Source organism: Eubalaena glacialis, chromosome 1, assembly GCF_028564815.1.
Source record: "Eubalaena glacialis isolate mEubGla1 chromosome 1, mEubGla1.1.hap2.+ XY, whole genome shotgun sequence".
Classification (NCBI taxonomy): domain Eukaryota; kingdom Metazoa; phylum Chordata; class Mammalia; order Artiodactyla; family Balaenidae; genus Eubalaena; species Eubalaena glacialis.
Window position 1 is genome coordinate 161,975,832 of NC_083716.1, and position 25,869 is coordinate 162,001,700.

Below are 25,869 nucleotides of genomic sequence, written 5' to 3' on the forward strand. Positions count from 1 at the left end.
ACAGAGTTTCCCCCTCAGCTCTGTGTCACTGCAGAGTGGAAATGGCCAATCACAGTAACATCGAGCTATAGCTATAGCTTCAGCAGTTTGGTTTTAGCCGTGGAAAATAACGGTTCCTTCCCCAGTACTCATGCCAGCAACACATGTGGTAGCCCAGGTTCGCTGGTACACCACTAAGAACAATGCTGAATTTTCCATGTTGAAGTATTTTCCAGGAATAGGTATAAAACTAGGGAAGAGTATATTCTGTGTGGTAGGTAGCAAGGGCATGGTTAGTGCTTTGGTAAAAGATAATCACCTTTTCGTTCCTTGCATGTTTGTTCTTGATTGTTTGATGTTATAGCACGTCAGGTGTTCCAGGACAAATTTGTTTATTTGGGCAGATTCACTGAGTCTGATTCTCCCTGAACTTGGGGAATGCATGTCCTATAGACCATGTGGGAGAAAACTGTTTCTGTATTTCTCTCATATTCTTGCTTGAAACGTAACATTTACTTGGCTTTGGGGAAAAAAATCTAGCCTTCTAATGAGCCTCCATGTGACAGAGGTGGACACATCCCAGAGACAACCAGAGAACAGTTAGGGATTGCTGCAGTCCAGCCTGGTAAATGCCAGAGATTGCACCTTGCCTTGTTAAACATAAGAACTGAAGGAAAGTCTTTTTTCTTTTTTCCTACCTTGTAAACTGGTGGAGAGCTCTTTTCTGTATAGAGAAACCTATCCTGTCTCTGAATAGTGTGACTTCATCTTCATGGAGAGATGGCAGATGAGTTGTTCTTTATATAGTGTGGTTGACTCCCAACAATCTTGCAAGACATTTTACTATTAGAAATCCATTTGTTTGCTTCTTCAAGTTTTGGATTTTAAGAATTTATTGTCTTTCATTTCTCCAAAGAAGACATACAGATGGCCAAGAAGCACATGAAAAGCTGCTCAACATCACTAATTATTAGAGAAATGCAAATCAAAACTACAGTGAGTTATCACCTCACACCAGTTAGAATGGGCGTCATCAGAAAATCTACAAACAACAAATGCTGGAGAGGGTGTGGAGAAAAGGGAACCCTCTTGCACTGTTGGTGGGAATGTAAATTGATACAGCCACTATGGAGAACAGTATGGAGGTTCCTTAAAAAACTAAAAATAGAATTACCATATGATCCAGCAATCCCACTACTGGGCATATACCCAGAGAAAACCGTAATTCAAAAAGACACATGCACCCCAATGTTCATTGCAGCACTATTTACAATAGCCAGGTCATGGAAGCAACCTAAATGCCCATTGAAAGACGAATGGATAAAGAAGATGTGGTACATATATACAATGGAATATTACTCAGCCATAAAAAAGAACAAAATTGGGTCATTTGTTGAGACGTGGATGGATCTAGAGACTGTCATACAGAGTGAAGTAAGTCAGAAAGAGAAAAACAAATATCATATATTAACGCATATATGTGGAACCTAGAAAAATGATACAGATGAACTGGTTTGCAGGGCAGAAATTGAGACACAGATGTAGAGAACAAACGTATGGACACCAAGGGGGGAAAGTGGCGGGGGGTGGTGGTGGTGGTGTGATGAATTGGGCAATTGGGATTGACATGTATACACTGATGTGTATAAAATTGATGACTAATAAGAACCTGCTGTATAAAAAAATAAATAAAATAAAATTTAAAAATTAAAAAAACAGAATTTATTGTCTTTGTAGAAATAAAGAGGCTGTTTCTCTAGTCCAGTAGTTGTCACACTTTTGGCCTCGGGACTCCTTTTTACATCCTTACAAATTACTGAAGACCCCCAAAAGTTTTTGTTAATGCAAGTTATGCATTGGTATTTACCATATTAGAAATTAAAATAAAATTTTGATAAACTTAATTTCATTTAAAATAACATAATAAACTCATTACGTGTTAACTTTTTCTATTAAAAAAACACCTGCTTTCTAAAACTTAAAAAAAGAAACCAGTAATCAGTGAGAATAGTGGTTGTCTTAGTCATCTCAGGCTTCCATAACAAAATACCGTGCACTGGATGGCTTAAACAACAAATTTATTTTCTGACAGTTATGGAGGAAAGTCCCCATGCCGGCATGGCTGTCTTCCTGGCTTTCAGATGGTCACCTTCTGTCTGTGTGCTTAGATGGCCTTTTCTAGGTGTGTCTGTGTAAAGAGAGATCTCTCTTCCTCTTCTTATAAGGCCACCTATCCCATCGGATTAGGGCCCCACCCTTATGACCTCATTTAACCTTACTTACCTCCTAAAAGCCCTATTTCCAAATAGAGTTGAACTGAGGGTTAGGGCTTTAACATGAATTTTGTGGAGACACAATTCAGTCTGTAATAGTGACATTTTATATTTTTATACATCTTTTAGAGTCTAGCTTAATAGAAGGTAGCTACATGCTCATGTCTGCTTCTGCATTTAGTCACTTGTGTTGTTTTGGTTGAAGTAGTCAAAGAAAATCCAGCCCCATGAAAATATGCAGATGGAGAAGGAATTATTTTAAACAGCATTTTCAGATAATAGTGGATATTCATTTTTGATACTATACTATACAAACATTGGATAAGTAGTAGTGTCTTAAAAGTGAGTTGCAAAGTAGGATCTGAAACCATATTAATGAACTTCTTACACTCTCCCATTAAAATTTATTTGCTTATCTTCCACTTTGTTGAATGTATGCATAATTTTATAACAATATGCAATGGTCACTTGGAAAATAGCAATTCACTGAATTATCCAGATCATCTAAATATTGACACATTTCATAATGCAGTAGTTTTAAAAATCACATTCATTATTATTGCCACCAATCTTATCAGAAAAGTCTTTAAATATTAGGAAGCTGTGTTAAGCTCATGGCGGATACAAGTTTTTCAAATTCTCATTTTTTCTTGAAAGCTTAATTTTTATCATTGGAAAATATTGTCAATTGTTTCCTTTAAAGTAGAAGGTTCATTTCATTGATTTTTGAAGTAAATAACAGCCAGGTATATGAGTCTAAATAGTCAGTCATTCTTTCAAACAAAAACGAAAAAGTGGCTAGTTAATCTTGCAACTAGAATAATTACAGAAGTGCTTTCCCTCAAGACAACCATATGTTTATATGCAGCAAAAGTGCTTTATGCAGGGATCTCATTTCCTCATATAGAATATTAAAAAAGTGTGTATTCAGGGGTTGTGATTTAATATAATTAATGCTTTTTATTGCATTATCAAGGGTATTCTTAAGTGAAACTGGCTTTTTAAAAAAAACAACTGAGGGACTTCCCTGGTGTTCCAGTGGTTAAGACTCTGCTTCCAGGAGGGGATGCTGGTTCGATCCCTGGTCGGGGAACTAAGATCCCACATGATGAGTGGTGCAGCCAAAATATAAAAAAAAAAATTTTTTAATTTTAAAAATTAAAAAAATAAACAATAACTGAGAATGCATGGCTGTGATGAATACAGTGATTACTGATATAATTTGGTGCTAATGCCTTGATTTGTTTTAAGGCACCAGTAGTTTTATTCACCTCCCATTGCTTTTGCACCACCAGTGCAAATGTTAACTCTGTGAAAAAGGCAAGTAACATCTTAGTATTATTATAAAAAATAGTTTTGATCTCACAGACCCTGTCATGGGGTGTCAGGGGCCCTCAGGGTTCAAACACCCCACTTTAAGAACTGCTGCCCCAGTCTGTTGTCTGATGTTACCTTGGGCCGGGTGGAGGTGGTTACAGGAAGCTAAGAGCAGGGTCCTCCTGATGAAGACCCAGAATTGGGGCAGAGCAGAGAAGAAAGTAGAAGAGATGTGAAATGCGACTTAAGAGGGAGCAGTGGACAAACTTCAGGCATTTGCCTATTTGTGGACTGAGGTCTTTGATCTAGCAAACAAAGAGTCCTTGTCTTCAAGGGCTCTGAATTCTTAGCACATCTTTGTTTGATTTAATTTGATTTGTTGTGATTCATGCAAGAGGAGAGCATGGGTTGACATTTGCCTCCTGAGCAGGTCCCAAGATCTGTGGTGGGAATGCCACAGGATTTACACAGCTCCTACCATGTGCTGTTGCTATGGTTTAGTGAACACGTGATGACCACTAGAAATGTGTCGTTGTGTCCCCTCCCTTGCCTTGCTTGACCAAATTGAGTATGTGTTCAAAGGGCAAAGTGGAGAGGAAAAAATGAATGTAATAAAGCAATGTTAAATAGACCTTTTTCTACTGTTGAGGGATCTGACCGGCAAGTTGTCCCAGAGATGACTGAAGGCCTTCGTCTTTTACCAATTTAAAAACCAGCCTTTTTTGCAGAACTAGAAGGTATTTTGGCCTTCCTGTAGGACTAGAAGCCTTGTAAGAATCTGTATCCTTACTGATGACCAAGAGGTGTGAGTCTTGCAGTGAAGCCAGAGAGATTCAAGTCCAACATTAGGAATATTTCTGAAAGAGGTCACTGATGAGGAATTGTATTGTGGAGCCTTACTCTCTAGAATTTAATGAAGGCCATCTTTTTTTAAGGGGAGTGATAAAAATGCATTTCTCATTTAAGGTGTGGTGTGTCAACAAGTTATCCTCTGTGGATTTTACTAGCCCTTTGCTTCTATGTCAGGATTCTTTATTCAGTACAGCAAAATATATGCATGGGAAGTAAAATAGTCATCTGGATGCTTTGTGTACCTGATGCCAAACATCTGGATATTTGGAAACATCTGGAAAAGTAACTGAAGTTTTCATGAGGGTGTTTAGCATTATGTGGACGAAGCCTCTGGTTCATAATCAGATGTCTGCCAGCCCAAGATTGTTACAAATGTTTTATTAATTTATGAGGGAGGAGGCAGGATCCATTGTAGAATACATTGCTGTTTCGCTTTCGCTAGTTTTTATTTCAGTGGAGTGAGATCAGGTTGTTTTGTTTCAGAATGCTTCAATCTGATGAACATTTCTGCTTTTAAATCCCAAGGAGACGGGAGAGCCAGCAACAGGTCGGAGTGGTCGGCCTCTGTCACGGCAGCCACCCAGTGTCTGTGTTTGAAATGTCTAGTCACCTCAGGGGAAAAGATAATAGACCCCAACAACCACAGACACCCCAGAAAAGTGGTTTTGTTGAGCCATCATGGCGTCAGTAATCCACAGACTGCTGGTACTCTTGATAGAAGGTAAAAGATGCCTTCCCCTAGGACTAACAGTGCAATAACTGTTTACTTCATGTGGCCTCAAAAAGAAAACGGAACTTTTGTTCCCTGGCAGGCCCTGAGAGGGGTAGTCTAATCAGTCATAATAGACTGTGCCTTTAAAACGGTGCCTTCCTGAAGGGAGCCCTGCGGATCATAGGGGCCTATTGTGAGAAGAGAAAAAGAAAGTATTGAGGCAGGCGCCAGGCAACAGGGCAAGAAGGAAACACTTAAGCGAGGGGCCTTTAATTTTTATGTAAGTAACCCTGAAGCATATTTTATAGCCACCTCGTAAGTCAGGCCTCAATCTGGCTGCAGACTTTGTGTGGTACCCTGGAGCTGTTGCTGGGGGAAGCCAAAGACAGTCACTGACCTTGAAGGGGACGGAGAGATGGCTGAAGGACGGCAGTCTGTTGTTCATTTCAACATCTGGCTAGCAAGATAATACTCTTTATTACAAGGCTTTTGTAAAACCATCTTTTCTCCGCTGTTAGCCTTTAGGGAAATCATCCCCTAAACTCTGCCCACCTTTAGAGACGCTTTAAGCCACTGCCTCTTTTGCATCCAGAGCCTCCGGTTTATCCATATGGTTTTTTGGGACACTGGTCAGAAATGTCTTTCACAGATGTTGGAGAACAGGGTTGAGTTGTTTTTCACAGGAGCTGTGCTTTTGCTTCAGCTCTCCTTGAAGTGAAAATGTATCTTGCTTGCCTTGGGTGTGGCCCGTTTTATCTGGGCAGGGCAGGATTTATCCACTTCACAAGCAGAGTGACCCAAGATGCCGTGAGATAGGGCCTTGCCCTTCAAGCTTGGTACTCAGGGCCTGCAGAGCCGAGTGCATCTCTCTAAATTTGGTTTGTTTAGAGCTTCCAGGCCAGTCTGCTTGGGAATATCATGTTATATTGCCATGACTAGATTAGAATTTTAGAGCTTCAAGATACCGAGTGAGAGAATTTTTTTCAAACTTTTATTAGCAATGAAAACGTTCAATGAATCTTTTTTTGTCCCCCAGAAGAAATCTTACCAGGCAACTCAATATAATAAAGCAGAGTTGGATGAATGAGGATAGAAGTCTCAAGAACTTTATTTGTGCTTTTCCTGCCCCTGCCAGGACCCCCATCCCTGGTGCCCCACCATCCTTGAAACCCCCAACACTTTCCTCTGTAACCCTTACAGCTTCCTAGAAAAGGGTTTCACAACCAACAGTATAATCTAAGGTTCTCAAGTCAATGGATGTGAGAACCAGGGAAGTTCACGGAATTGCCCAAGCTCACAGTGCGGTAATGGTGGTACCGTGACTTGTAACCTAGGTTTTATGGTCCTCTGTTTAATACTCCACATAGACTCATTTCTGCCCTCATATCCCATCACCCCCACCAGTGTTAGAGCTTAGGTGCAAAGAGGGCTGGATGTGTTAGGCAGGACCCCACAGGGTTGGGTAGATGGGTGCCTGTGTTTGCAGACAAGTGGTCCAGGATTGATCCCAGCCTGAGTGTTTTCACTTGACATAGTGTTAATTAGGGTCAGGGAATTTATTCACATGAGACTGATTTATAAATGATTTATACATGAAGGTGCCTCTTAAGTTTACAGTAGAATATATGCTTTTCCAAAGCATATACTTCTTTCTGCCTTGTTGACTTCATTTCTGGTGGCCCTGGCTGTGGAAGTCTAATTCCTGATGCAGTAGACTTCTCTCTAGTCTCTGCTCAGCCTTCTATGGCTGTGTCTCTTAAATTTACTCCCTACCCTCCCTACTCCAGTGATATAGGAGTTTGTTATTGATATAGGAAACCGATGTCAAAGCTAGTGGGGGAATGAGAAATACCAGTGAAGAGAAAAGTCAAGAAATGACACGTTTCAACTGCAATAGTACAGTTGTTTTACTTGAAAGTTTTCAGATCATATATTGTCTGGTCTTTGTTGGCAGATGGAAGTTATATACAGCAGTTTATAATGTACACTAATATATACATGCAAACATGCTCCTGGCTCTCCTGTACGTTTGATGAAGGCCTTGAGAACACCCCCCGAAGGCCATTGTGTAGATTGGGAAAATAATTGGGGATCAGTGTCTTGTTCCTTTCATCCTCATCAGGTTTTCTAAATGAGGCCAGTTTCAAAGGAGAGAAGAGGCATGTTCATCCATGATGATCTTATTTGAAACAAGTATGCAGGGGTGGTCCAGATGTGAGCTGTATGAGCTAGGACAACTTTCCTTTGATGTGGGACACGACTTTTACCAACCTTCCCCAAACACATCTTCCCATTTCCTGTGGGATTGTAGTATACTCTGGTTTAATGATTGCTAAAGTAACATAGAAACAAATATGAATCTTGTTCATATGCTTCCTTTTTTTTTCCCCAGCAGAAATGAAGGGGGCCCTGGGAATCCATGCTGTTCCTGTAGAACAGTGTCAGAAAGTACCACCCTGAATTCATTAGTTGAGATTGAGCAGTCTAAACCTTTACAGAGAAGGGCTTGGTGGAGCTGATAGGAGGGGCCCTTCTAGTTCTTACCGTGGATGAAGAGAGTGGTCAGTCTTTCACAGTTTCCCCAAGCTGGCATCTATGTTGGCAATGTGTTGTTTTATGTATTTGGATCCTTTTCACCAAGTTCCTAGGAGCTGTAAATTGGAAGACATTTAAGTCTGTTATTTTTAAAGATTAAAGGTATTTAATACTCTGTTTCATAGCACATGTTCTCAGCATGCATTTGTCTGTTGATGGAATGAGGGATTTCTAAAGAAAGGCATATATTCAAGGCTCCTCTTAATGTCTATCTCAGTCCTATCTACCAGGCTAGTACTATGACTTTTGGGATCTTAATTCAGCTTAAAGTTAATCTAATATTGCTTGTTCTGGAGTTGATGCCATCTCTTTCTATTAACAATCTGAGTAGTTTTGTTGTTGCCCACATGTGCTTTCCTCGGCTATATAAAATCCACTTTCCTTAATGTCCTGGACACAATCCCTGATTATTTGGGAGTTACCTTATTATTCATTGTACCTGTGCAGGGACAGTGGGCCAATCCCTGCTGCATTCCTATGACACCCAGTTATAGTAACTGTATTTCTTTTTTGTGTAGTTAAATTGGAAGTTGAATGAGTTGTGGAGTTAATGATGTAGCTATCCAGTTTACAGTTGGTAGTCAGAAAGGCTGAGGGTTAAATCAGCTAGTCTAATATTGTATAAGCCATTGGTTTCTAAATGCTGGTCCAACAAATCTGAGTCTTATTTAAAAGCACAAATTCCTAGTTCTAACCATGGAGATTCTCATTCAGTGTGTCCTGATTTAGACCCTAAGAATCGTCCATTTTTAGAAGTTCCATGGGAGATTCAGGTGCATGGACATCAAGTGCATGCCTGATGGAATGATTGGGGTTTTTTTTTTTAATTTTTTAATTTTTATTTATTAATTTTTATTTTTGGCTGCGGTGGGTCTTCGTTGCTGTGTGCGGGCTTTTCTCTAGTTGCGGCGAGCAGGGGCTACCCTTCGTTGTGGTGCGCGGGCTTCTCATTGCGGTGGCTTCTCTTGTTGAGGAGCACAGGCTCTAGGTGCGCGGGCTTCAGTAGTTGTGGCTCGCAGGCTCTAGAGCGCAGGCTCAGTAGTTGTGGCGCATGGGCTTAGTTGCTCCAAGGCATGTGGGATCTTCCTGGACCAGGGCTCGAACCTGTGTCCCCTGCATTGGCAGGTGGATTCTTAACCACCGTGCCACCCGGTAAGTCCCTGATTGCGGTTTTTAGTCTATGTGCTGCCGAAGCGAGCACTGATTGCGGTTTTTAATAATAACATTTTCCATCTCTGTTGGTGTCTCAGATAATTCTGGAGTGCTTTTACTATCATCTTGAATATGTTTATCTGAACATTCTGGGCTGTGTGAGGGAAGGAACATCAGGCTGGCAGTTGGGGACCTGGTTCTAACCTCTGTGTGGACGTTTCATCAAGTTAGAGATATTTGATCTCTCTGGGTGTCAGTCTCATTCATAAATTGAGGGCCCCAGACTCCCCAGGGTACTTTGCAGGTTTCTGACATTCTTTGATTTGGAAGGCTTTGCCCTCCTAGGAATTGTCTTCATCGTCACTGCTCACTGATGGCCGCTGCCTCTCCTGGTTCAGTGAGTGCCTAGCTGCTCAACACCACATTAATCCCAGCCTGCTTCTCAGGAGAGCTGGTAGCTGTCCCCACATCCAGAAGCACCTCTCTTCCTTTCTCCTGTCACTACCCACCTCCCAAAACAGATTGAAGTAAATTGTCCTGCTGGGAAACAAGTTCTTATGTTGAGGTTTCTCTTAAAGAAAATTTAGGTTGTAATTCTAACCTTTTCTATACCAAGCCTTGCCAGTTTTCAGCCATTGGGCTTTTTTTTGCAGGCTAGAGCCACGTATGCCTTTGGGCACAAGATGTGACTGATGTCATGGTCTAGGGAGCTGGTCCTGCACTTTCGTGCCCCATTCAACAAGCCTTTTTTTCCAGGAACTTGTGCATATTTTCCAGAAGGGCTGGTGGGCCCCGGGGCTGAACATGGCATCCTTTAAATCTCTGGTTCTCAGCTTTTCCAGAGCATCAGAATGGTCTGTAGTGCTTTGCAAATGTACCTGCCCATTGTCACCCCAGCTCCACCTGGGCCTCCTGCATTGGGCTGTCGTGGGTGGGATTGGACACACATGTCTTTTAAAGGCTTTCCTTTAAACTCTGCCTTCTGGAGCCTCCTTCCCTTCCTCCAGACCCGGCCCATGCACTGTTCCTATCTTCTATAATTATTTTTTGTTTAGGTGGGTATAGATAAATGGGGAGTTGTCATCAGAATATAGTAAACTGTGGTCTGAATCTGTTGAGAAAATTAAGTTGCTTTGAGACTAGAAGTCCTTCAAAGGTGGGAGCTGCTCATCTTAGCGTTTCCAGCACACGGTCAAGGCACAGGAACCACTACTAAAGATTGACTCCTAGTCCCTGGCTACGGAGGTCTGAGGCTTCTTGTTTCGCTCTAAAACATCATGGGGAGTAGTAAGTCATTCACCCTTTCGTTAAGAGTATTTTTTTCTTTTTTTTTAATTTAGTTTTTTGAAGTATAGTTGATTTACAATGTTGTGTTAATTTCTGCTGTACAGCAAAGTGACTCAGTTATATATATATATTTTATATATATATATATATATATATATATATATATATATATATATATATATATACACACACACACACATACATATACACATTCTTTTTCATATTCTTTTCCATTATGGTTTATCACCGGATATTGAATATAGCAGATGCAAGCTATTATACATAGGATGGGTAAACAACAAGGTCCTACTGTGTAGAGCAGGGAACTATATTCAATATCAGGTGATAAACCATAATGGAAAGGAGTATTTTAACATAATTTTTTGTTTATCCTCTATTCAGTGCAATTCAACAAAAATTGAGAATTTACAACATGCTAAGCATTGTTCTAGATGCTGAGGATAGAGTAAGGAACAAAACATAAAATTCCGACCTTCATTGGACATTCTCTTCCCCAAAATGTATGTGTCTTTATGTGTATACACACACACACACACACGGAATTTTAACATGACAGAATTAAATGGCTGCATTATAGCATTATGAAATATCATTTTAGGAGAAATCTTTAGGATTTAGGATTGGCCTGAGTATTCCTAAGATCACAAAGGGAATCAGAAAATTTCGTTCAGCATATGAAACCTGGATTAAATTCACAAAAAATGTTAAGACCAGAGACTGTGTCTTACTAACATAACAAGGAGCCCACGGGTGTCCGGGTAAATAGTTTCTGAAGGTGGAATGAATCAACCAGTGTGTTTAGGACTTTGCTCCAAAAAAGGTAGACAAGGACACTGAAAGAATTAAAGTTCATCCTTTGATTTTTTGGGGGCATAAGTCTCCAGAGAGTCGTTATTTGGTACAAATCTTTCTTTGACTCTGTGTTCTTAACTCCATGTATTTAATTCCACATGTAAGCAGAATACCTTGGGGCTCTGGAGAGCTTTGGGGCTCACCTCTTCAGCAAAAGCAGTAATTCAAGCTGAATGTGTGTATTTCAGGCCTCTGGAGTGCTACTTTACAAATTACTGCAAATTTCTGTACCCACCTTGAATGGGTTAGATAGCCTCCCAAAGTTTTTGTGTTGTAGTTTATGCTTAAAATTATTTGATTTGGTTAGACATGATATGAACAATTTGAATCTGCTTCTCAAAGAATTTAAATACAAAATTATTAAACTCTTTTAGCATGTCTGTTTCAAAAGTACTTTTGTAAAAAGGAAAAGTATGGTCTTTTTTTTTTTTTTTCTTTGTAACCAGAAGCAACATTCTGGGATTCTGAATGCCAGCTAAAAAGATTGGTGGGACAAACAAAGATGACCAGTGAAAAAATAGCACATTCGGTATGGATTTCAAAATAGCAAGAGAACATGCAAGAGAAACCAAGGGTGAGCTTTGGTCCTGGCTCACTTTGCTATTTGTGTGTTAACTATAGGAAGAGAAGTAAATAGCCTGTGAGAGAGGGAAAAAAAATAGATGTTCTGGAAATAATTATTAATGCTAAAATATCTGCATCTAATTTTGGAGTGCTTATGTTTGGAATTTCACATGCCGGATGATAATGTGTTTCAGGTTTGTGGAGAAAAACAGCGCTTTGAGAAGTTGATGGAACATTTCAGAAATGAGGACAATAACATAGATTTTATGGTGAGTTATTTCAGTACTACTTTCAATAAAGCAAACTCAGTTTTTAGCAGTTATTTCCTAATTCCATTTATATTTATTATACATACATATGTATTATATGTTTTAAAGGATAGGAAACTGAGTATAATATGCTAAAGATCCAATTTAGACTTGCTCTTTTAATCTGTATTTTACCTTTATGGCATTTATCTGCAGTTTTATTCTTTATGTATACACTATAGTAAAGGCCAGAAGTACTGATTACAGTACTCTTGTTGACCCTTGAACAATGCGGGGGGTTAGGGGCGCTGACCTTCCCTATGGTGGAAAACCCGCCTGTTAACTTACAGTTGGCTGTCTGCTTACATGGTTCCGCATCCGCACATTCAACCAACTGTGAATCGTGTAGTACCTGGTATTTGCTATTGAAAAAAATTTGCGTGTGAGTGGACCCACACAGTTCAAACCCATGTTGTTCAAGGGGCAACTGTATTTATAGCAAAGGGTGAAGCCATGCATTTGGGAAAAGGAAGTTAACACCTGGCACAAATGCCTGCAAGAGCCAGCTTTAGCTGTCAATAGTGCTCATAAGAATCCTTAAAGTAGAAACCAAGAATGTTAACCATTCTGCCTTTTGCACACCCCAGCCAGTGGTTTTCTCCAAACTGTATTCTCAAAGACTGAAGTGCTTTGGTTTGTAGAACTGACGGTGTATATCCCCCAAATTAATACATAGCAGTGATTTTTTTTTTCCTCCCTTCATTTCCTGCTCGAGTAATTCTGTGAGGGCGTGATCATACTGCAGGTCTCCTTAGCAGGGTAAATCACATGCAAAAATGTGTGATTCAGCAGCAGGACTGTCATCTTCAGGTACAAAAAGCAAAAGGAGTTTGAGCACTTCTAAATCTATGTACCTAAATCTTAATCCTGGACTGAAGGTGGAATCCACTGTAGAGAATTTCCAGAGCCAGATTACCCTTGAGTACACCCAGGTATGCTTTCTTTGACCTAATTCAGTTGACCTTGGAAACTTCTGGACCCAGGAGATTCTTTACTTGGGCTTAATTTCCCAGATCCCTTCTAGCCTGGAGTAGATACTCCGTTCAGTTCTTCTGTCGTCAAGTCTTCTGAAACCTGTGCTTGGGATGCCAGGCAGTTTTCATTTGAATTGCTTCAGTGATTATAAAACATGGAACATAGCTTTGCAGATTTCTAACCCTTTTATATGAAAAATGTTTTCTGGGTCCTCAAATTTTATACACTTCCTAGTCCTCAGCCCCTTCCCAAATCAGTATCGGTTGAAATCTTTTATAGAGCTTTTCTGTTCCATAAAGCATATGTATACATACTTTTTCAAAAGGTGAAAAATAAATTTGAAACAAGGAATACTTTTACATTGACCTTTTAGTTCTTGTTATTGGGATTTTTTTGGAGAGTTTAAGGCTAACATTTGCACTGGTGGCAAATATGTAAAGAAGTCATGCCCTGGCTCACCTGACCAGGATCTTTCCTCTGCCGTCATAGGGGGAACTTATTTGTTCCTTTAGAGCTGGCCTTGCAAACTGGAGCCTCCCAGGCTGAAGCCAACATACATACAGGCTTGTGAGTTTAGTCTGACAGTGATGTCCTTCCATTAAAAAATTTGAAAACTGTGCCTTAAATTACAGATTTCTGATTTTCCTGAGAACTAGAAAGTTCTGGAAACACTAGGTCCCTGTTTGTAGAGTATCAGCTGCTGGAGCCAAGTTGTCCCTGTTCCTTAAGTCTGAAGATAGCCTTTCCAGTCTGTCACAGTCCACACCATTCCCTATTGTATTACACGAGGCCCACTTCACTCATTTATCATACCTACCAGATCTCTCTGCCATTTGAGTTTCTACTGAAATTATAATGATGTTAAGCCCTTTACAACACCTGCACTGTTGACAAATGAGAGCATATTTCCTGTCGGTTCATTTATTCCTATGAACATGCATTGGAGAATCTTATTTAGAGGCTGTTAGTATATGGATACTATGTGCTCGAGTCATGTGCCATCTAGCAAATAGTTGCCTCTTCGGCATAGTATAATACTCAATAGATCACTTAGACCTGCTTTAGAAGAGAAATGGAAAGATGCCAAAATCTAGCCATATTTGTTTTTTCCAGAAAATGAGGCTTTTCTTAAACTGTCTTGGGAATGCAATTAAGTTGCACAACTTCCCTAACAACATATTCCATGTAAAACATAATATAAATGCTTCACATGTAGCATAAGACCTTTCTATGTATTTATTTTTTTTTTGTGGGCAAAAGAAAACAAAAAAGTGACAAAATCTTTTTTAGCTTATTGAGCCATAACACCTGACGTAATTTTTTAGTAAATGGTGATAGATTCCTCATGTAACCTAGAGAGTTTACACATCTTCCACAGATACCCAATGGATAACATATACTCAAAGAAGAATCGAACTCGAGAAAAACAATTTAAACAAGATAAAAAAAAGTGGGGTTTGGGGGAGAGAGGAAGAGCGAGGCAGTTTTCAGAGTAAGTGTGAATGTGGGTCCCACAGTCATACCTCCTTGCAAGTCTCTGGGTAACCGTAGAGGGAAAGCATTAGTGAGATATTTTCACTGTAAGTAAACTGACTGTCCCTATTGAAAACAAAATAGATACGTTAAACTCTGTTCTGTTATTTACTAAGCTGGGGACTGGTTTTCTCTGTGGCAGATCAGAGCCACTGATGCAGTTGTGGGGAGAATGTAGCAAATCCAAGGCTTTTATGGAATAGAAACTGGTTGATTGTTTAAAATGGAAAGATGGGTCAGAAGCTCTGTTACTGTCCTGTTGGTATGGCGGGGCCCACAGTAAAATTTTACAGGTGATTACCTTGTGGTGTGATTACAGGTGATTTAAATGTTCTTCGTTGTAATAATTATCACATTTCTACAATGTACTGGTAATAACTGAGTGTGTTGTATATGCCTATAAGACTTTTTAAAAACAGCTTTAGCGAGATACAATTAACATACCATCCAACTTACACATCTGAAGTGCTCAGTTCAGTGTATTTTTAGCGTATTTGTAGGGTTGTGCAGTCATCACTGCAGTCTAATTTAGAACATTTGTTGCCTCCTCCCCCCACCCCCAAAGAATTCCTGTACCCATTAGCGGTCATTTTTCCCACCCCCAGTCCTAGGCAACTGCTAACCTACTGTCTGTCTCTATAGATATTCCCATTCTGGATATTTCACATGAATGGAATCACATTTTTGTAATCCATCAGTTCATGGACATTGGGGGTTTTTCCCCCTACTTTTTGGTTATTATGAATAATGCTACTATGAACATTTGTGTACAAATTTTTAGGCAGATGTATGTTTTCATTTCTCTTGGGTGTATTCCTAGGAGTGGGATTGCTGGGTCACACAGTAACTCTGAATAACATTTTGAGGAACTATCAAGCTTTTCAAAGTGGCTGCACTATTTTATATCCCCACCAGCAGTGGATGAGGGTTCCAGTTTTTCCACATCCTTGCCAACACTTGTTATTATCTTTCTTTTTGATGATAGCATCTTAGTGGATATGAAGTGGTATCTTATTGTGGTACCGCTATAACTTTTGAATTTTTAAAAATTGTAAAATATTTTTAAAGACCCAATGAAACAAAGGAAAAGGAAATTGGTAAGTGAGCTTAGATTTGTGAAATTGAAAGTATATGACTATGATTAAACTGAGAAAACAAGTTTGGAGCTCATCTAACCTGTTGACAATTTCATTTCAGGTGGCCTCTATGCAGTTTATTAATATTGTAGTCCATTCAGTAGAAGACATGAATTTCAGAGTTCACCTCCAATATGAATTTACCAAGTTAGGCCTGGATGAATACTTGGATGTAAGTATAGCTGTAACCTTTAGTTCCAATATGAGACTTGATTTATTGCCTGCCCTCAAAGATGCACTTCCATAATGACCAAAGAACACTTAAGGCTCCATGCAGTCGGGTGCCGTAGTGCTAGTTAAAAGAACCAATCTGAGTGATGTGATCTGCCAGAGAAGCTGGATTCTTGCAGACCTCCTAGGGCCTTACGTTGTCTTCTGCCAGCAGCCTTTTAGTACTGGAGTCAAATAACCTCTTAGAGCCTTGCTACAGCTTTCCTCTGCTTTTGAGCTCTGTCTGGGTCAAGTCTCACTGTACCCTTCATCCGGGCTGTTGGGCAATGTGCGTTCTTAGTTACTCTGTGGACTCCATCTGGGCAGGGAAAGTCAAACCAAGACTGCTGTAGAGTGATGAATAAATGCTTGGAGCATCAAAAAATAATGAGGAAGTGGGCACTAGAGACTTCCTCATGTAGCTGTTAAATTCTGCTTAAGTGTTTGTGTCTTTAGAAATTCTGCTTTTAGTTCTTGAGAGAAGAGGGCTCTAAAGTTTCTCTTTCTCTTGCTCCCTTGCGGAAGTGCTCAGCCAGTTCCCTGAGCTTCTTTGCCTAAAAAACAAAGTTGATGTGAAAATCATAAACAGACTTAAGTAGCTGTGTGTGCACAGGATGTGCCCTTGTCTTTTGACTCAGGCAGTTTTGTTTTCCCTTCTGTGTAGGGAATGATCCACTTGAATTTGAAAGGCCACTAGTAATAGGGCAAGAATTGTTGACCTCAATTTCAAGCCTGTTTGTAACAGTGAAGAAAATAGAAGTACTTCCCTTGAACGTCTCCAGAGTTCACCTGCCCATCTTCCTTTAGAGTGAAGCCAGGGAATTACACAGGCGGTACCCTCAGTTTATCGCAAGGTGGAGTTGCAGAGTTGGTTACTCTTCAGCTCATGGCCTTGTTTATCAGACCAGCTGGGCTGCCCTCGAGTAGACTGGCCTAATGTTGTCTAAAGACTCTACTCAGGTGGAGCCGTGAAAGATTTCCATTGAAAAGTTTGTTTGAATTGCTTTCCTATTTAAAGAATGACTAATATCTTTGACAGAATATTGTATTCAACAGTTTGTTCCTGCTTTGAAATCAGGGTTCCTCTCTTCTCTTTCTCCACATGCCCTGAGAGTAGCAATATTTGAATGAAAGTTGGGTGTATTCCTGATGGTGTTTTAGGTTCAGTTTTGTTGTGGCTGCACAGAGCTCATTTCAGGCGCCAGGATACAATGACAGGTAGTAACATCAGCGCCTGTTACTCACTGTGAATCTTGTGAAAAATCCCGCTAAGCTGCTTCTTCATTTTCTTTTCTAAGCTTTGCCCTTGTTCTGAAATTTTTTTTCGGTTCTGACTCATAAACTAAGATGGAACATACTCTCTTCAAGACAGCTAAGATGTAGAATTCTAGATTAGACCTAGGAGAAAATCTGTTTTCCTGATAATTTATTTGTAGAGTAGAATTCCTCTTAAAAATTTGATTTTTTCCCAGAACTCTGTATTTCTCTACTTCCTGGTCTGTTGGTTCCGGACTTTGATAGAAGTGGTTAGAAGAATAATAACGTACGCATATAATATATAAATGCTTCATTAGTTTACAAAAACCCAACCTTGTAAGTCATCACTGACTTGTTCAGTAAATGTATATTGGCGTCATCCATGTGCCAGATATTATTCTAGCCACTCATCTGCTCCCCAGGGAAAGACATGACTTATGTTACTTGTAAGAAAGATTGACTGATTTACTTGACCTCTAATTTTACCTTAGAGCTAGTTGACTTTCTTTGGGATGCCTGGCCCTAGAATGCAGTGAATGGGGGAAAGGTTCCTGATCTGTGCTTTGGGAGCCCTGAGCTTCTCATGTTGGGGGAGTGTCTTAACCAAGTAATTATGGGGGATGGGTTCTAGGAACTAGTGCTAAAATAATCCCCGAGTCTAATATACTCTATCAGTGTCTTCCTTGACTCCCATGTACCCCTCACCCTCAACCGGAACTACCATCACTACCCAGGCAAGATACCACCCACTCTAATCTCCTCTACCACACAGATACCTCTCAAGTTTTATGTTACTTGTGACTGTTGTTCCCTTTTGATTTTTCTGTTATCTTGATTTCACCTGCATCAAAAATGTTTTAGGTTGGAATATATCTGCATGGGGAATATATCTACAGGAAGGATTAGGGAGAAAATGTGTGTGTATTTGGGAAAGGGTAAGCACCAGAAAGTAATCTGATGGTACCCTCTTAGATGGTTACTCCAGAGTTCTCTTAAGGAGAATGAGATACAAAACCCTCTCTTGGGGGACTTCCCTGGTGGTCCAGTGGTTAAGACTCCACGCTTCCAATGCAAGGGGCCCGGGTTCCATAGCTGGTTGGGGAATTAAGATCCCACATGCCTCGTGACGTGGCCAAAAAAAAAAAAAAAAAACAACCAACCAACCAACAAAAACCTCTCTTGGAAGGAACAAACAAAAACATATAGGCTCTTGGGTAATTATGTTGTGTTTCCACAGATATGCTAACACCACGTTCTCCTGCATTTTGATTTTTAGAAGCTGAAACATACTGAGAGTGACAAGCTGCAGGTACAGATTCAGGCTTACCTGGACAATGTGTTTGATGTGGGAGCTCTGCTGGAAGACGCGGAAACCAAGAATGCAGCTTTGGAGAGGGTGGAAGAACTGGAAGAAAACATCTCTCATGTAACTACCTCTCAGAAAAAGAAAAATGGCTAACGTTTCAGCTAGGTGCAAGGCAGAACAGATGTTAGCTTTTATGGCAGTGAACGAAAGGATTTGGAGTCTAGGAATGAGATGCAACTTGAGCTAGAGAGCGACCAGAAGCCATTCTGGGCTCTTTCAACGAAGGCAGGTATGTTACTGACAACTAAGTGGAACCCGTTGCCTTCGTTCACTGCTCAGTTTCTGCTGCGTCCAGATTTCCTGGCCACCTTAGTTATAAGCACAGGAGAGTTAGAACATTGGCATTACCTGAAGAGAAATGCAACTAAAATATGTCAGTTTGGTGAAGAAGTATCTTCTTCTGAATGTGAGTCGTCTTGTACCAAATGTGCTCATGCAAGCTGTGGACGGGCTGATCTAGTGTCCACATGATGCGGGTCTTCACTTTCCTGCCTCATGGGTACTCAAGTTCTAAATAGCTTCATCTCAACGGTAGCATTTTCAAGGAAATCGGCAAGTTTTCCCATATATCCTCTTCTTTCAAGAAGTGTCCTCTCAGTATAATGAACAGGAATATGGTGTGTCTTAAAACCCAAACATTGTGAGGACCACATCCTTTTACTGAATTCTGATTGAAAGTGTCCTTGATTGTGAAAGGAATTGTCTCTTTTTGGAGGGATGTGGTTTTTTTTCTCTTTGAACGGTCCATTTATTTTTCTCTGCATTTTCTTAGTTAAGAGTATTACTTGTGCTTAACGTCCTTCCTCTTTTCCCATCAGTCTGAAAAGGGGCATCTTCATGGCTTGTGGTTTAGCCAAGTTGCCAAAACCCCTCCCTTTGTAAGTGCTGTGCTGACTTAGTTGGTACCTGCTTAGGGAGAGCATTTATAGGCTCTTCCTTTTTCTGTTTTTGTCTCTTCCCTTAAGATATTTATATTATATTCTGAACTTGGTCAGCGTAAATCTCCACTCTTCCTCCTCACCTTGCCTCCCTCATTTTCTTTATGTGTGATTATTCTCAGTGAGATGTAAGAAATCAGAAGTTGCCCAATTTTAGAGCCTTATGTGAAAAGTAACTTTCACTCATGGCTCACCCCATCTTTCTCTGAAGCCTTAGCTGGCATTGCGTGACCATACTTACATAACCTGCTATTGTAGTAACCACCTGTTTATTTGAACTACCCCTCCAAAATGACTTTTATTATTTGGATAGTTTGAGTCAAAACAAGCAGTAGTATTTTTTCAACTGCTGACTTATAACAACAAAACCAAGTTTTCTGGGTCAACAGTTTTCAAAAGCTTTTGCCTAATGGCCTTTTCTTAGGGAGGGAAAGGTGACTCGTCCTCCTCCCTCACCTACTATTCTCTACCCTTGCTGGCCCCTGCAGAAATGGAGAAAGACACACTGTGTATGTCGAAACACTAAGGAGCTGACTTATGGGTTTTATTAAGGATCCCTTGTAAATGAATTCCTCTTAGAAACAAGGATGTATTCAGCACCATCTTATAAATATTAACATTTTCAGAAAACAACTTGGGGAACACATGCAGGACTCTGCTGGGCCCCTAGTGGTCTCTGAGCTACACTTTCTGAAAACCAAGGACCTGATGAGAATGATCCTTTATTGTGACACATCTTCCCTTTCAAAACTTTACAGTTGTCGGAAAAACTGCAAGACACAGAGAATGAAGCCATGTCCAAGATCGTGGAACTGGAAAAGCAGCTCATGCAGAGGAACAAGGAGCTGGATGTTGTTCGGGTAAGTGTGATGATGGCAGCCACCCCAGGTGGGCATTGCAGGGAATGTGCTCTAGCTTTAGCCTAGTAGATGGGACCCTCATATGTTCACAGCAGAGGGAGGCATGTATGTGGCATATTTACTGGAACCATTTCAGAGGTGAAACGCAAATGAAAAGTACACATAGTTAGGGTACGTCTTCACATGTGTGTGCAATCAAATGCTGGGGCTTCATTACTTCCTTATCACTGGTTTTGGGAGCAACAGTATTTTCCCATCTGGACGAGTCTGAGTGAATTCTGTGGATCACCCATTTGGTTGGAAATAAAAACACAGCATGGATTTAATTCATGCCACTTATTTATTTTTCTTAGGACTTGGACTTCTTCGTATTTCTTTGCTTTGCTTCTGCTTGAAACCAGGTTTGGTAGTTGCCATGGAAACGGTGAAATCACAACATAGACAAGACCTACTGGCATTCACCAAAAAAAAAAAGCAAAAAAAAAAGGAGAGAGAGAAAGAGAAAGAAAAAAGTCAAAAGCAAAATCAATCCATTTTATTATCAGATAATTCCAGCTATTTTGTTTGGCTTTAGCATTATTTTACCTTACAGGTCAGGTATTTATGGAGTGCCATCCATGTGCTTGAACATAAAAACACCAAAATGCCTGGAGGGCTTTTAGGCAAATGGCTTGCCTTTACATGACCGTTAATGATATGGCACGTTTTATGTGATGGTTATCATGTCTGTGTGTGTTGCGTGATATTCTGACAGGTCCTACAGTTAACTCTAGGAAATTTATTTTCTGGCACTCCATCGAGACAGAGTTGTAGCATATGGACTCAATTCAAGTTCAGACTCTCAGATTATTAATAATAGACAGGGTGTGAAGAATGTTTCCCTACCTGCTGGAGGTTTGTGGTGAGAGATCACGTGTGTAAGGCCCAGCAAGTGAGTTCCATAAAATCCTTCCACAGGAACCTCTGTGGACCCCTTATAAAAGGAACCGGGACAGCCTTTGAATTGAAAATTATAACTTCTTTGTTTTCTGCGAAGAACTTAGACAGAAATAAGGAATTAGTGGAGGGAAGCATTGGCCTGTTTTGTGAACTGCATTACAAAAGGGAAAATGTTACAACAGTTGCTGTCCTGAGCTTGGTCAAGGGGGCATTGTGAAGGCCAAGAAATCCATTCAAAACAGTCAGCCCCTGGTTACTCATGAGTGGATTATTCCATGATTTGCAGATTTTTAATCCCAGCTTGACTTCTGTCCAAGTCTGATTTAGGGACCTTTTGTCTACTGTTAGCTGATATGTATCTAGGAGTAACAAATGAATTTTAACAAAAGTGAAAAGAAAACATGCTGCACCACCAGAATACCCTCAGGATATTCCAAAGTCAGCTATAAAATTATTTTTGGGTCATCTCTGCCCTGTTCCTCTTCACCTGTGGGGAAAACTGACTTAGCTGTATTTATTAATGGAAAGAATTACCTCAACAGTAACAACTGCTAGAATGTATTGCATGCATTACCAGTGAACAATTGATAACGAATGGGACTTTATAAGTTCTGGCTGAGTTCCATAGAATTCCTATATATATATATATATATATATATATATATATAGTAAGTATCCTTTTTCTTTTTTCCTTTTTTTTTTTGTTATTTTCTTTATCCTCAATTTGCCAATCTAACGGTAATAGGCACGAATGTCACGTGAAGGCCAACTCTTGACCATGGGCTTTTTTGCAGGAAATCTACAAAGATGCAAATACCCAGGTTCACACATTAAGGAAAATGGTCAAAGAGAAAGAAGAAGCCATTCAAAGACAGTCTACCCTAGAAAAAAAGATTCATGAGCTGGAGAAACAAGGGACCATTAAAATTCAGAAGAAAGGAGATGGGGACATCGCCATCCTGCCGGTCGTGGCTTCTGGCACGTTGCCCACGGGGTCTGAAGTGGCGGTGGGTGACTTTGTGGGACCAGTGACGGGGGCCGCCGCCTCGGGACCCTTGCCCCCTCCTCCCCCACCCCTGCCTCTGTCGTCAGACGCACCTGAAGCAGGTAAGAAGCCTTGGCGAGAGAGCTGAGCTAGAGCATTGGGATATCTGTATTTCTTTTTTTACCTACGGTTCATCTATGTCCTTTGTCTGTTTCTGTTGGCATGTTCTTTTATTGATTGATTCTAAGGACTTTTTACCTTTTGAGATGAAGGGTATACGTCTTCATTTCACACATGGCGCAGAATGCTCCCCATTTGTCACCGAGGACATTTGGTAGTCTTTGGGGAAAAAACCCTTTGTCCTCCTCAGTGTTTGTTTTCAGGTCCTTTATGTACACATGGCATATTGCAGGAAAAACCCTTCCCCTGTTTTCAAAGTCAATTTGTTTCTTTTCTTTTGCTAGCGCGAAACGGTCCAGCCACGCCGCCTATGCCCCCTCTTCCCCCTCCCCCTCCCCCTCCCCCGCCTCCCCCTCCGCCCCCGCCTCCCCTCCCGGGTCCTGCAGCTGAGACTGTGCCGGCTCCCCCTTTGCCCCCCCCTCCTCCCTCTGCACCCCCGCTGCCCGGGACGTCTTCACCCACAGTGGTTTTCAACTCAGGATTAGCAGGTAAGAGCGCAGATTTAAGACCCAGATATTTAATACAAATACTCAACTGTCTGACCTCCAGAGGGTCCAGGCCAGTCTTTCAAAGTCCAGGTCTCTTGCAAAATCACGTGTCTCCTCTTGATATGAGAACATTCCTGCTAATGCAGCCAGTAAAGGGGAAATTGTGCACAAGAGGCATTTTTCTTTCAGTAGCCTTTGTCACTCTTTCCATGACAGGAAGTTCTGATCTCACACCGTCTTTCTACCTTTTCTCTCCCCACCTAGAGAAGGGAAGAGAGACAGGTTACCTTCTTAGGGATCAGTGCATTTTCATGGGTTCAGCAAACATGACAGTCCAAGGTCTGACACAGCGTGCTTTCAGTGCTTATGGCTATTTGAAGGTATTTTCGATGGCATCTATAAAAGGGGAAAATACCTCTCTGTGTTAATTGCTTGATGTAGGCTTCCAGGCGTTTCTTCTGAGCATTTGAGGGCATCACAATTCACTACAGTGGAATTAAGCTTCAAAGGGAAGCGTTGCCACCAGCAGTACCTTCTTGCCTTGAAATGCTCCGCTGCCCAGGATAGAATGCGGCATCCCTCCCTCACCAGAAATAAAACGGGGCGGGTGTGGGTGAGAGGAAGAGAGTTGCTCTAATGTCTTAAATTATAAGTTCTTATTTTTGACTCACGAAAATGAATTTTTACTCTTTTCTAAAATACCGCAAGCTGTTTTCCCAGTCACGGAGTGTTTCCCTGGCGTTTGGAATTGCTCTGAGCTTTGCCAAGCCGTTCCTGTGACGTCAGATAATTCTGCTGCCTCAACCATTTCAGTCCCTTCATGAGGTCTCTTATTTCTGATGAACTAGCATTCTAATGGTCTCATTTCCAAGGCTGCAGTGGTTTTCAGAGCCTTTTGCCCAAAGTGTAAATGATGGTCTCAGCTGTAAACGATCTCCCAGTCTCCATCTCTTAGCGTGTCCATCCCATCAGCACCTTTACCAGCCAGTCATTAGGACTAATTTATCCTAGTGACTGAAGCCCTTTTCGACACCAATAAACCACCTGTAACAAACATGTTCCACATCAGATCTGTGGTGTTTACTTCCACCCCAGCTCCTATAAAACTGTCAAACAAGATGCCTGTTCAAAGTCGTGTTGGCAGTAAACCAATGACTTACTTCGACCTTTCAAGGTCTCCCTCGTCTACCGCTTTCTTCTAAAACTTTTATTGCTTCTGAAGGACAAAAGTTAAAGGAGTGTCATCATGAAACTGTTGGATTTTGAAACGTAAACAAACAGAAAACCTCTTAAGGAGCCCCAGGAATCTGTTACATCAACAGGCTGTTTTCAGTGATAGTGTCATTGCCATGTGCACCTGGGCCCACTGATGAGGCTTTCCCTGTAGCCCCCCAGGAGCGCTCGCCATGAGCGCGTCTCTCCTTTGGTCCTGCTTCCTTTCTCTCTGACAAAACCTAATGTGTGATACGGCCTCTACTTGCATTCACCTGGGCTCCGACTTGGACCTCAGAACTGCCTTGGTGGAGAGAAGAGCCAAGAGTCTCAGATGTGCACGTCCAGGACTCCCTTCTGAACGAGTCTTGGCCTCTCTGGTTAAATTTTTTCCTGGGTTCTTCCTACTACTTAATCTTTACAATTTGTTGGCTCCATTGATTGCCTCAGTTTTACAGTGTGAAACTCTGTGTTCCGTTGATCCCTCACTGCTCCCTTCAGGATTCCTACATTTGGAAGTTGTCCCCTTTGTGTCTTATTGCAATTTGAAGGACTGTATGTGGGACTGAAGAAACTCCTCTTCAGTGCTGTAAGCGTCCATTAAACAATTACAAGATGTTGTGTTTTACAAGACATAAGGATTATAAAATCCTTACGAGTCTTTGATAGCTTGAGATCAGGCAGTTTCTACAAGGCCTTTAATCTCTTTTCATTACTCATCCTTAATTCGGCCGTTAATACTTAGTGGTTGTAACCCATTTTGTGAGATGCTTTGCCAGTGTATTCAGTGACATTCTCTCTCTGGAACCAAGAGGCCAGAGAGCATCAGGATGTCCCCATAGAGCCAAGAGACAGCTGAGATGATATGCCAAGGGCCCCCTGGGAAGCCAGAAACCTGTGACATCACTAGACCCCTAGATCCACAGGCAACTGGATGTCTTATCTCTTCAGCAGGCAATGAGCAAGTGTCTTCTTGGTGACCAAGTCAGGGGACCAGGAGGAGGTCCCCTGAGTTTATCTTGTGGACTTTTCTTTGCATTTTATACAGAATATATTAGTAGTGTAAATGTGCATTTGAAGTATAAGGCGTACCTCCTCAAATCTGTTAGACCAACCTGGTTCCCATTCCCCGGTCAGGTCATCAATGACAGACCCCTGGGTAGTCTGTAACCTTAGTCTGTTTCTCTTTGGAAGAATATGCTTTGGAGCTTCACAGTGAGAATTGGGACTTCAGCTGATTATTTTTTCATTAAAAAAACTTGTTTATATCTTATGGAATACTTAGTGCAGGTCAATATGGCTCTTTGGCAGCACTATAATGAAATCATTTTTCCCCCTTTTCTAAAAAAGAGTTATTTTTTAAAATAAAATAATAAGGGCGTCTTTAAGGCAGGTCTGAATGGAAATGAATTTTTGGCTCTGTGCTGCCTTGTGAAATGTGTCCCAGAAGCATGGAATTCTCTGCTAAGAGTGTGTGGACTGCTGAGCCGCTGAACACTAACCGTATCTAATTTTTCTTTTGTATTTTCTTTGTTCTTTCTGCTTCCACAAAAGACGGGCCAATCAAGCTTTTCTGTAGGTTGCTCCTCCCCGAGTGTGTTGAGTGTCTGCCATGTGTTCCTGTGGGTCACGCTGTGCCTTGACATCTCCACCCCATCTCCCATCGAGCCATTGCATTTGCTCTGTGTCTGCGGGGAGGTGTGGTGCTGGCTAGCTGTTTTGATTCCAGGGTTGCCCACATGTTTTAGTTGAACCTGTAGAAGAGGTTATGGCCCTTTAAGCAGGCATCCTGGATTTCAGGTGCCCTGTTCCTTTCTCCCTGGGAAAAGGAATGTTTTTTAGTTTAGTTTTTAAAGTTGGATCTAAGGTCTCAACTCT

General features: G+C 41.0%; 1 protein-coding gene across 4 annotated transcripts in view; it reads left to right on the top strand.

Annotated features, from left to right (window-relative positions):
• Positions 1 to 25,869, top strand: part of FMNL2 (formin like 2) — a 309,918-nt gene that overhangs the window by 262,614 nt on the left and 21,435 nt on the right. For all 4 annotated transcript variants that reach the window (XM_061183889.1, XM_061183903.1, XM_061183895.1 and 1 more), the window contains exons 10-15: positions 11,799 to 11,873; positions 15,618 to 15,728; positions 18,300 to 18,449; positions 20,086 to 20,187; positions 21,921 to 22,233; positions 22,576 to 22,779. In XM_061183889.1, the coding sequence (XP_061039872.1) occupies positions 11,799 to 11,873; positions 15,618 to 15,728; positions 18,300 to 18,449; positions 20,086 to 20,187; positions 21,921 to 22,233; positions 22,576 to 22,779 (955 nt within the window). The remainder of the gene's footprint in view (positions 1 to 11,798; positions 11,874 to 15,617; positions 15,729 to 18,299; positions 18,450 to 20,085; positions 20,188 to 21,920; positions 22,234 to 22,575; positions 22,780 to 25,869) is intronic.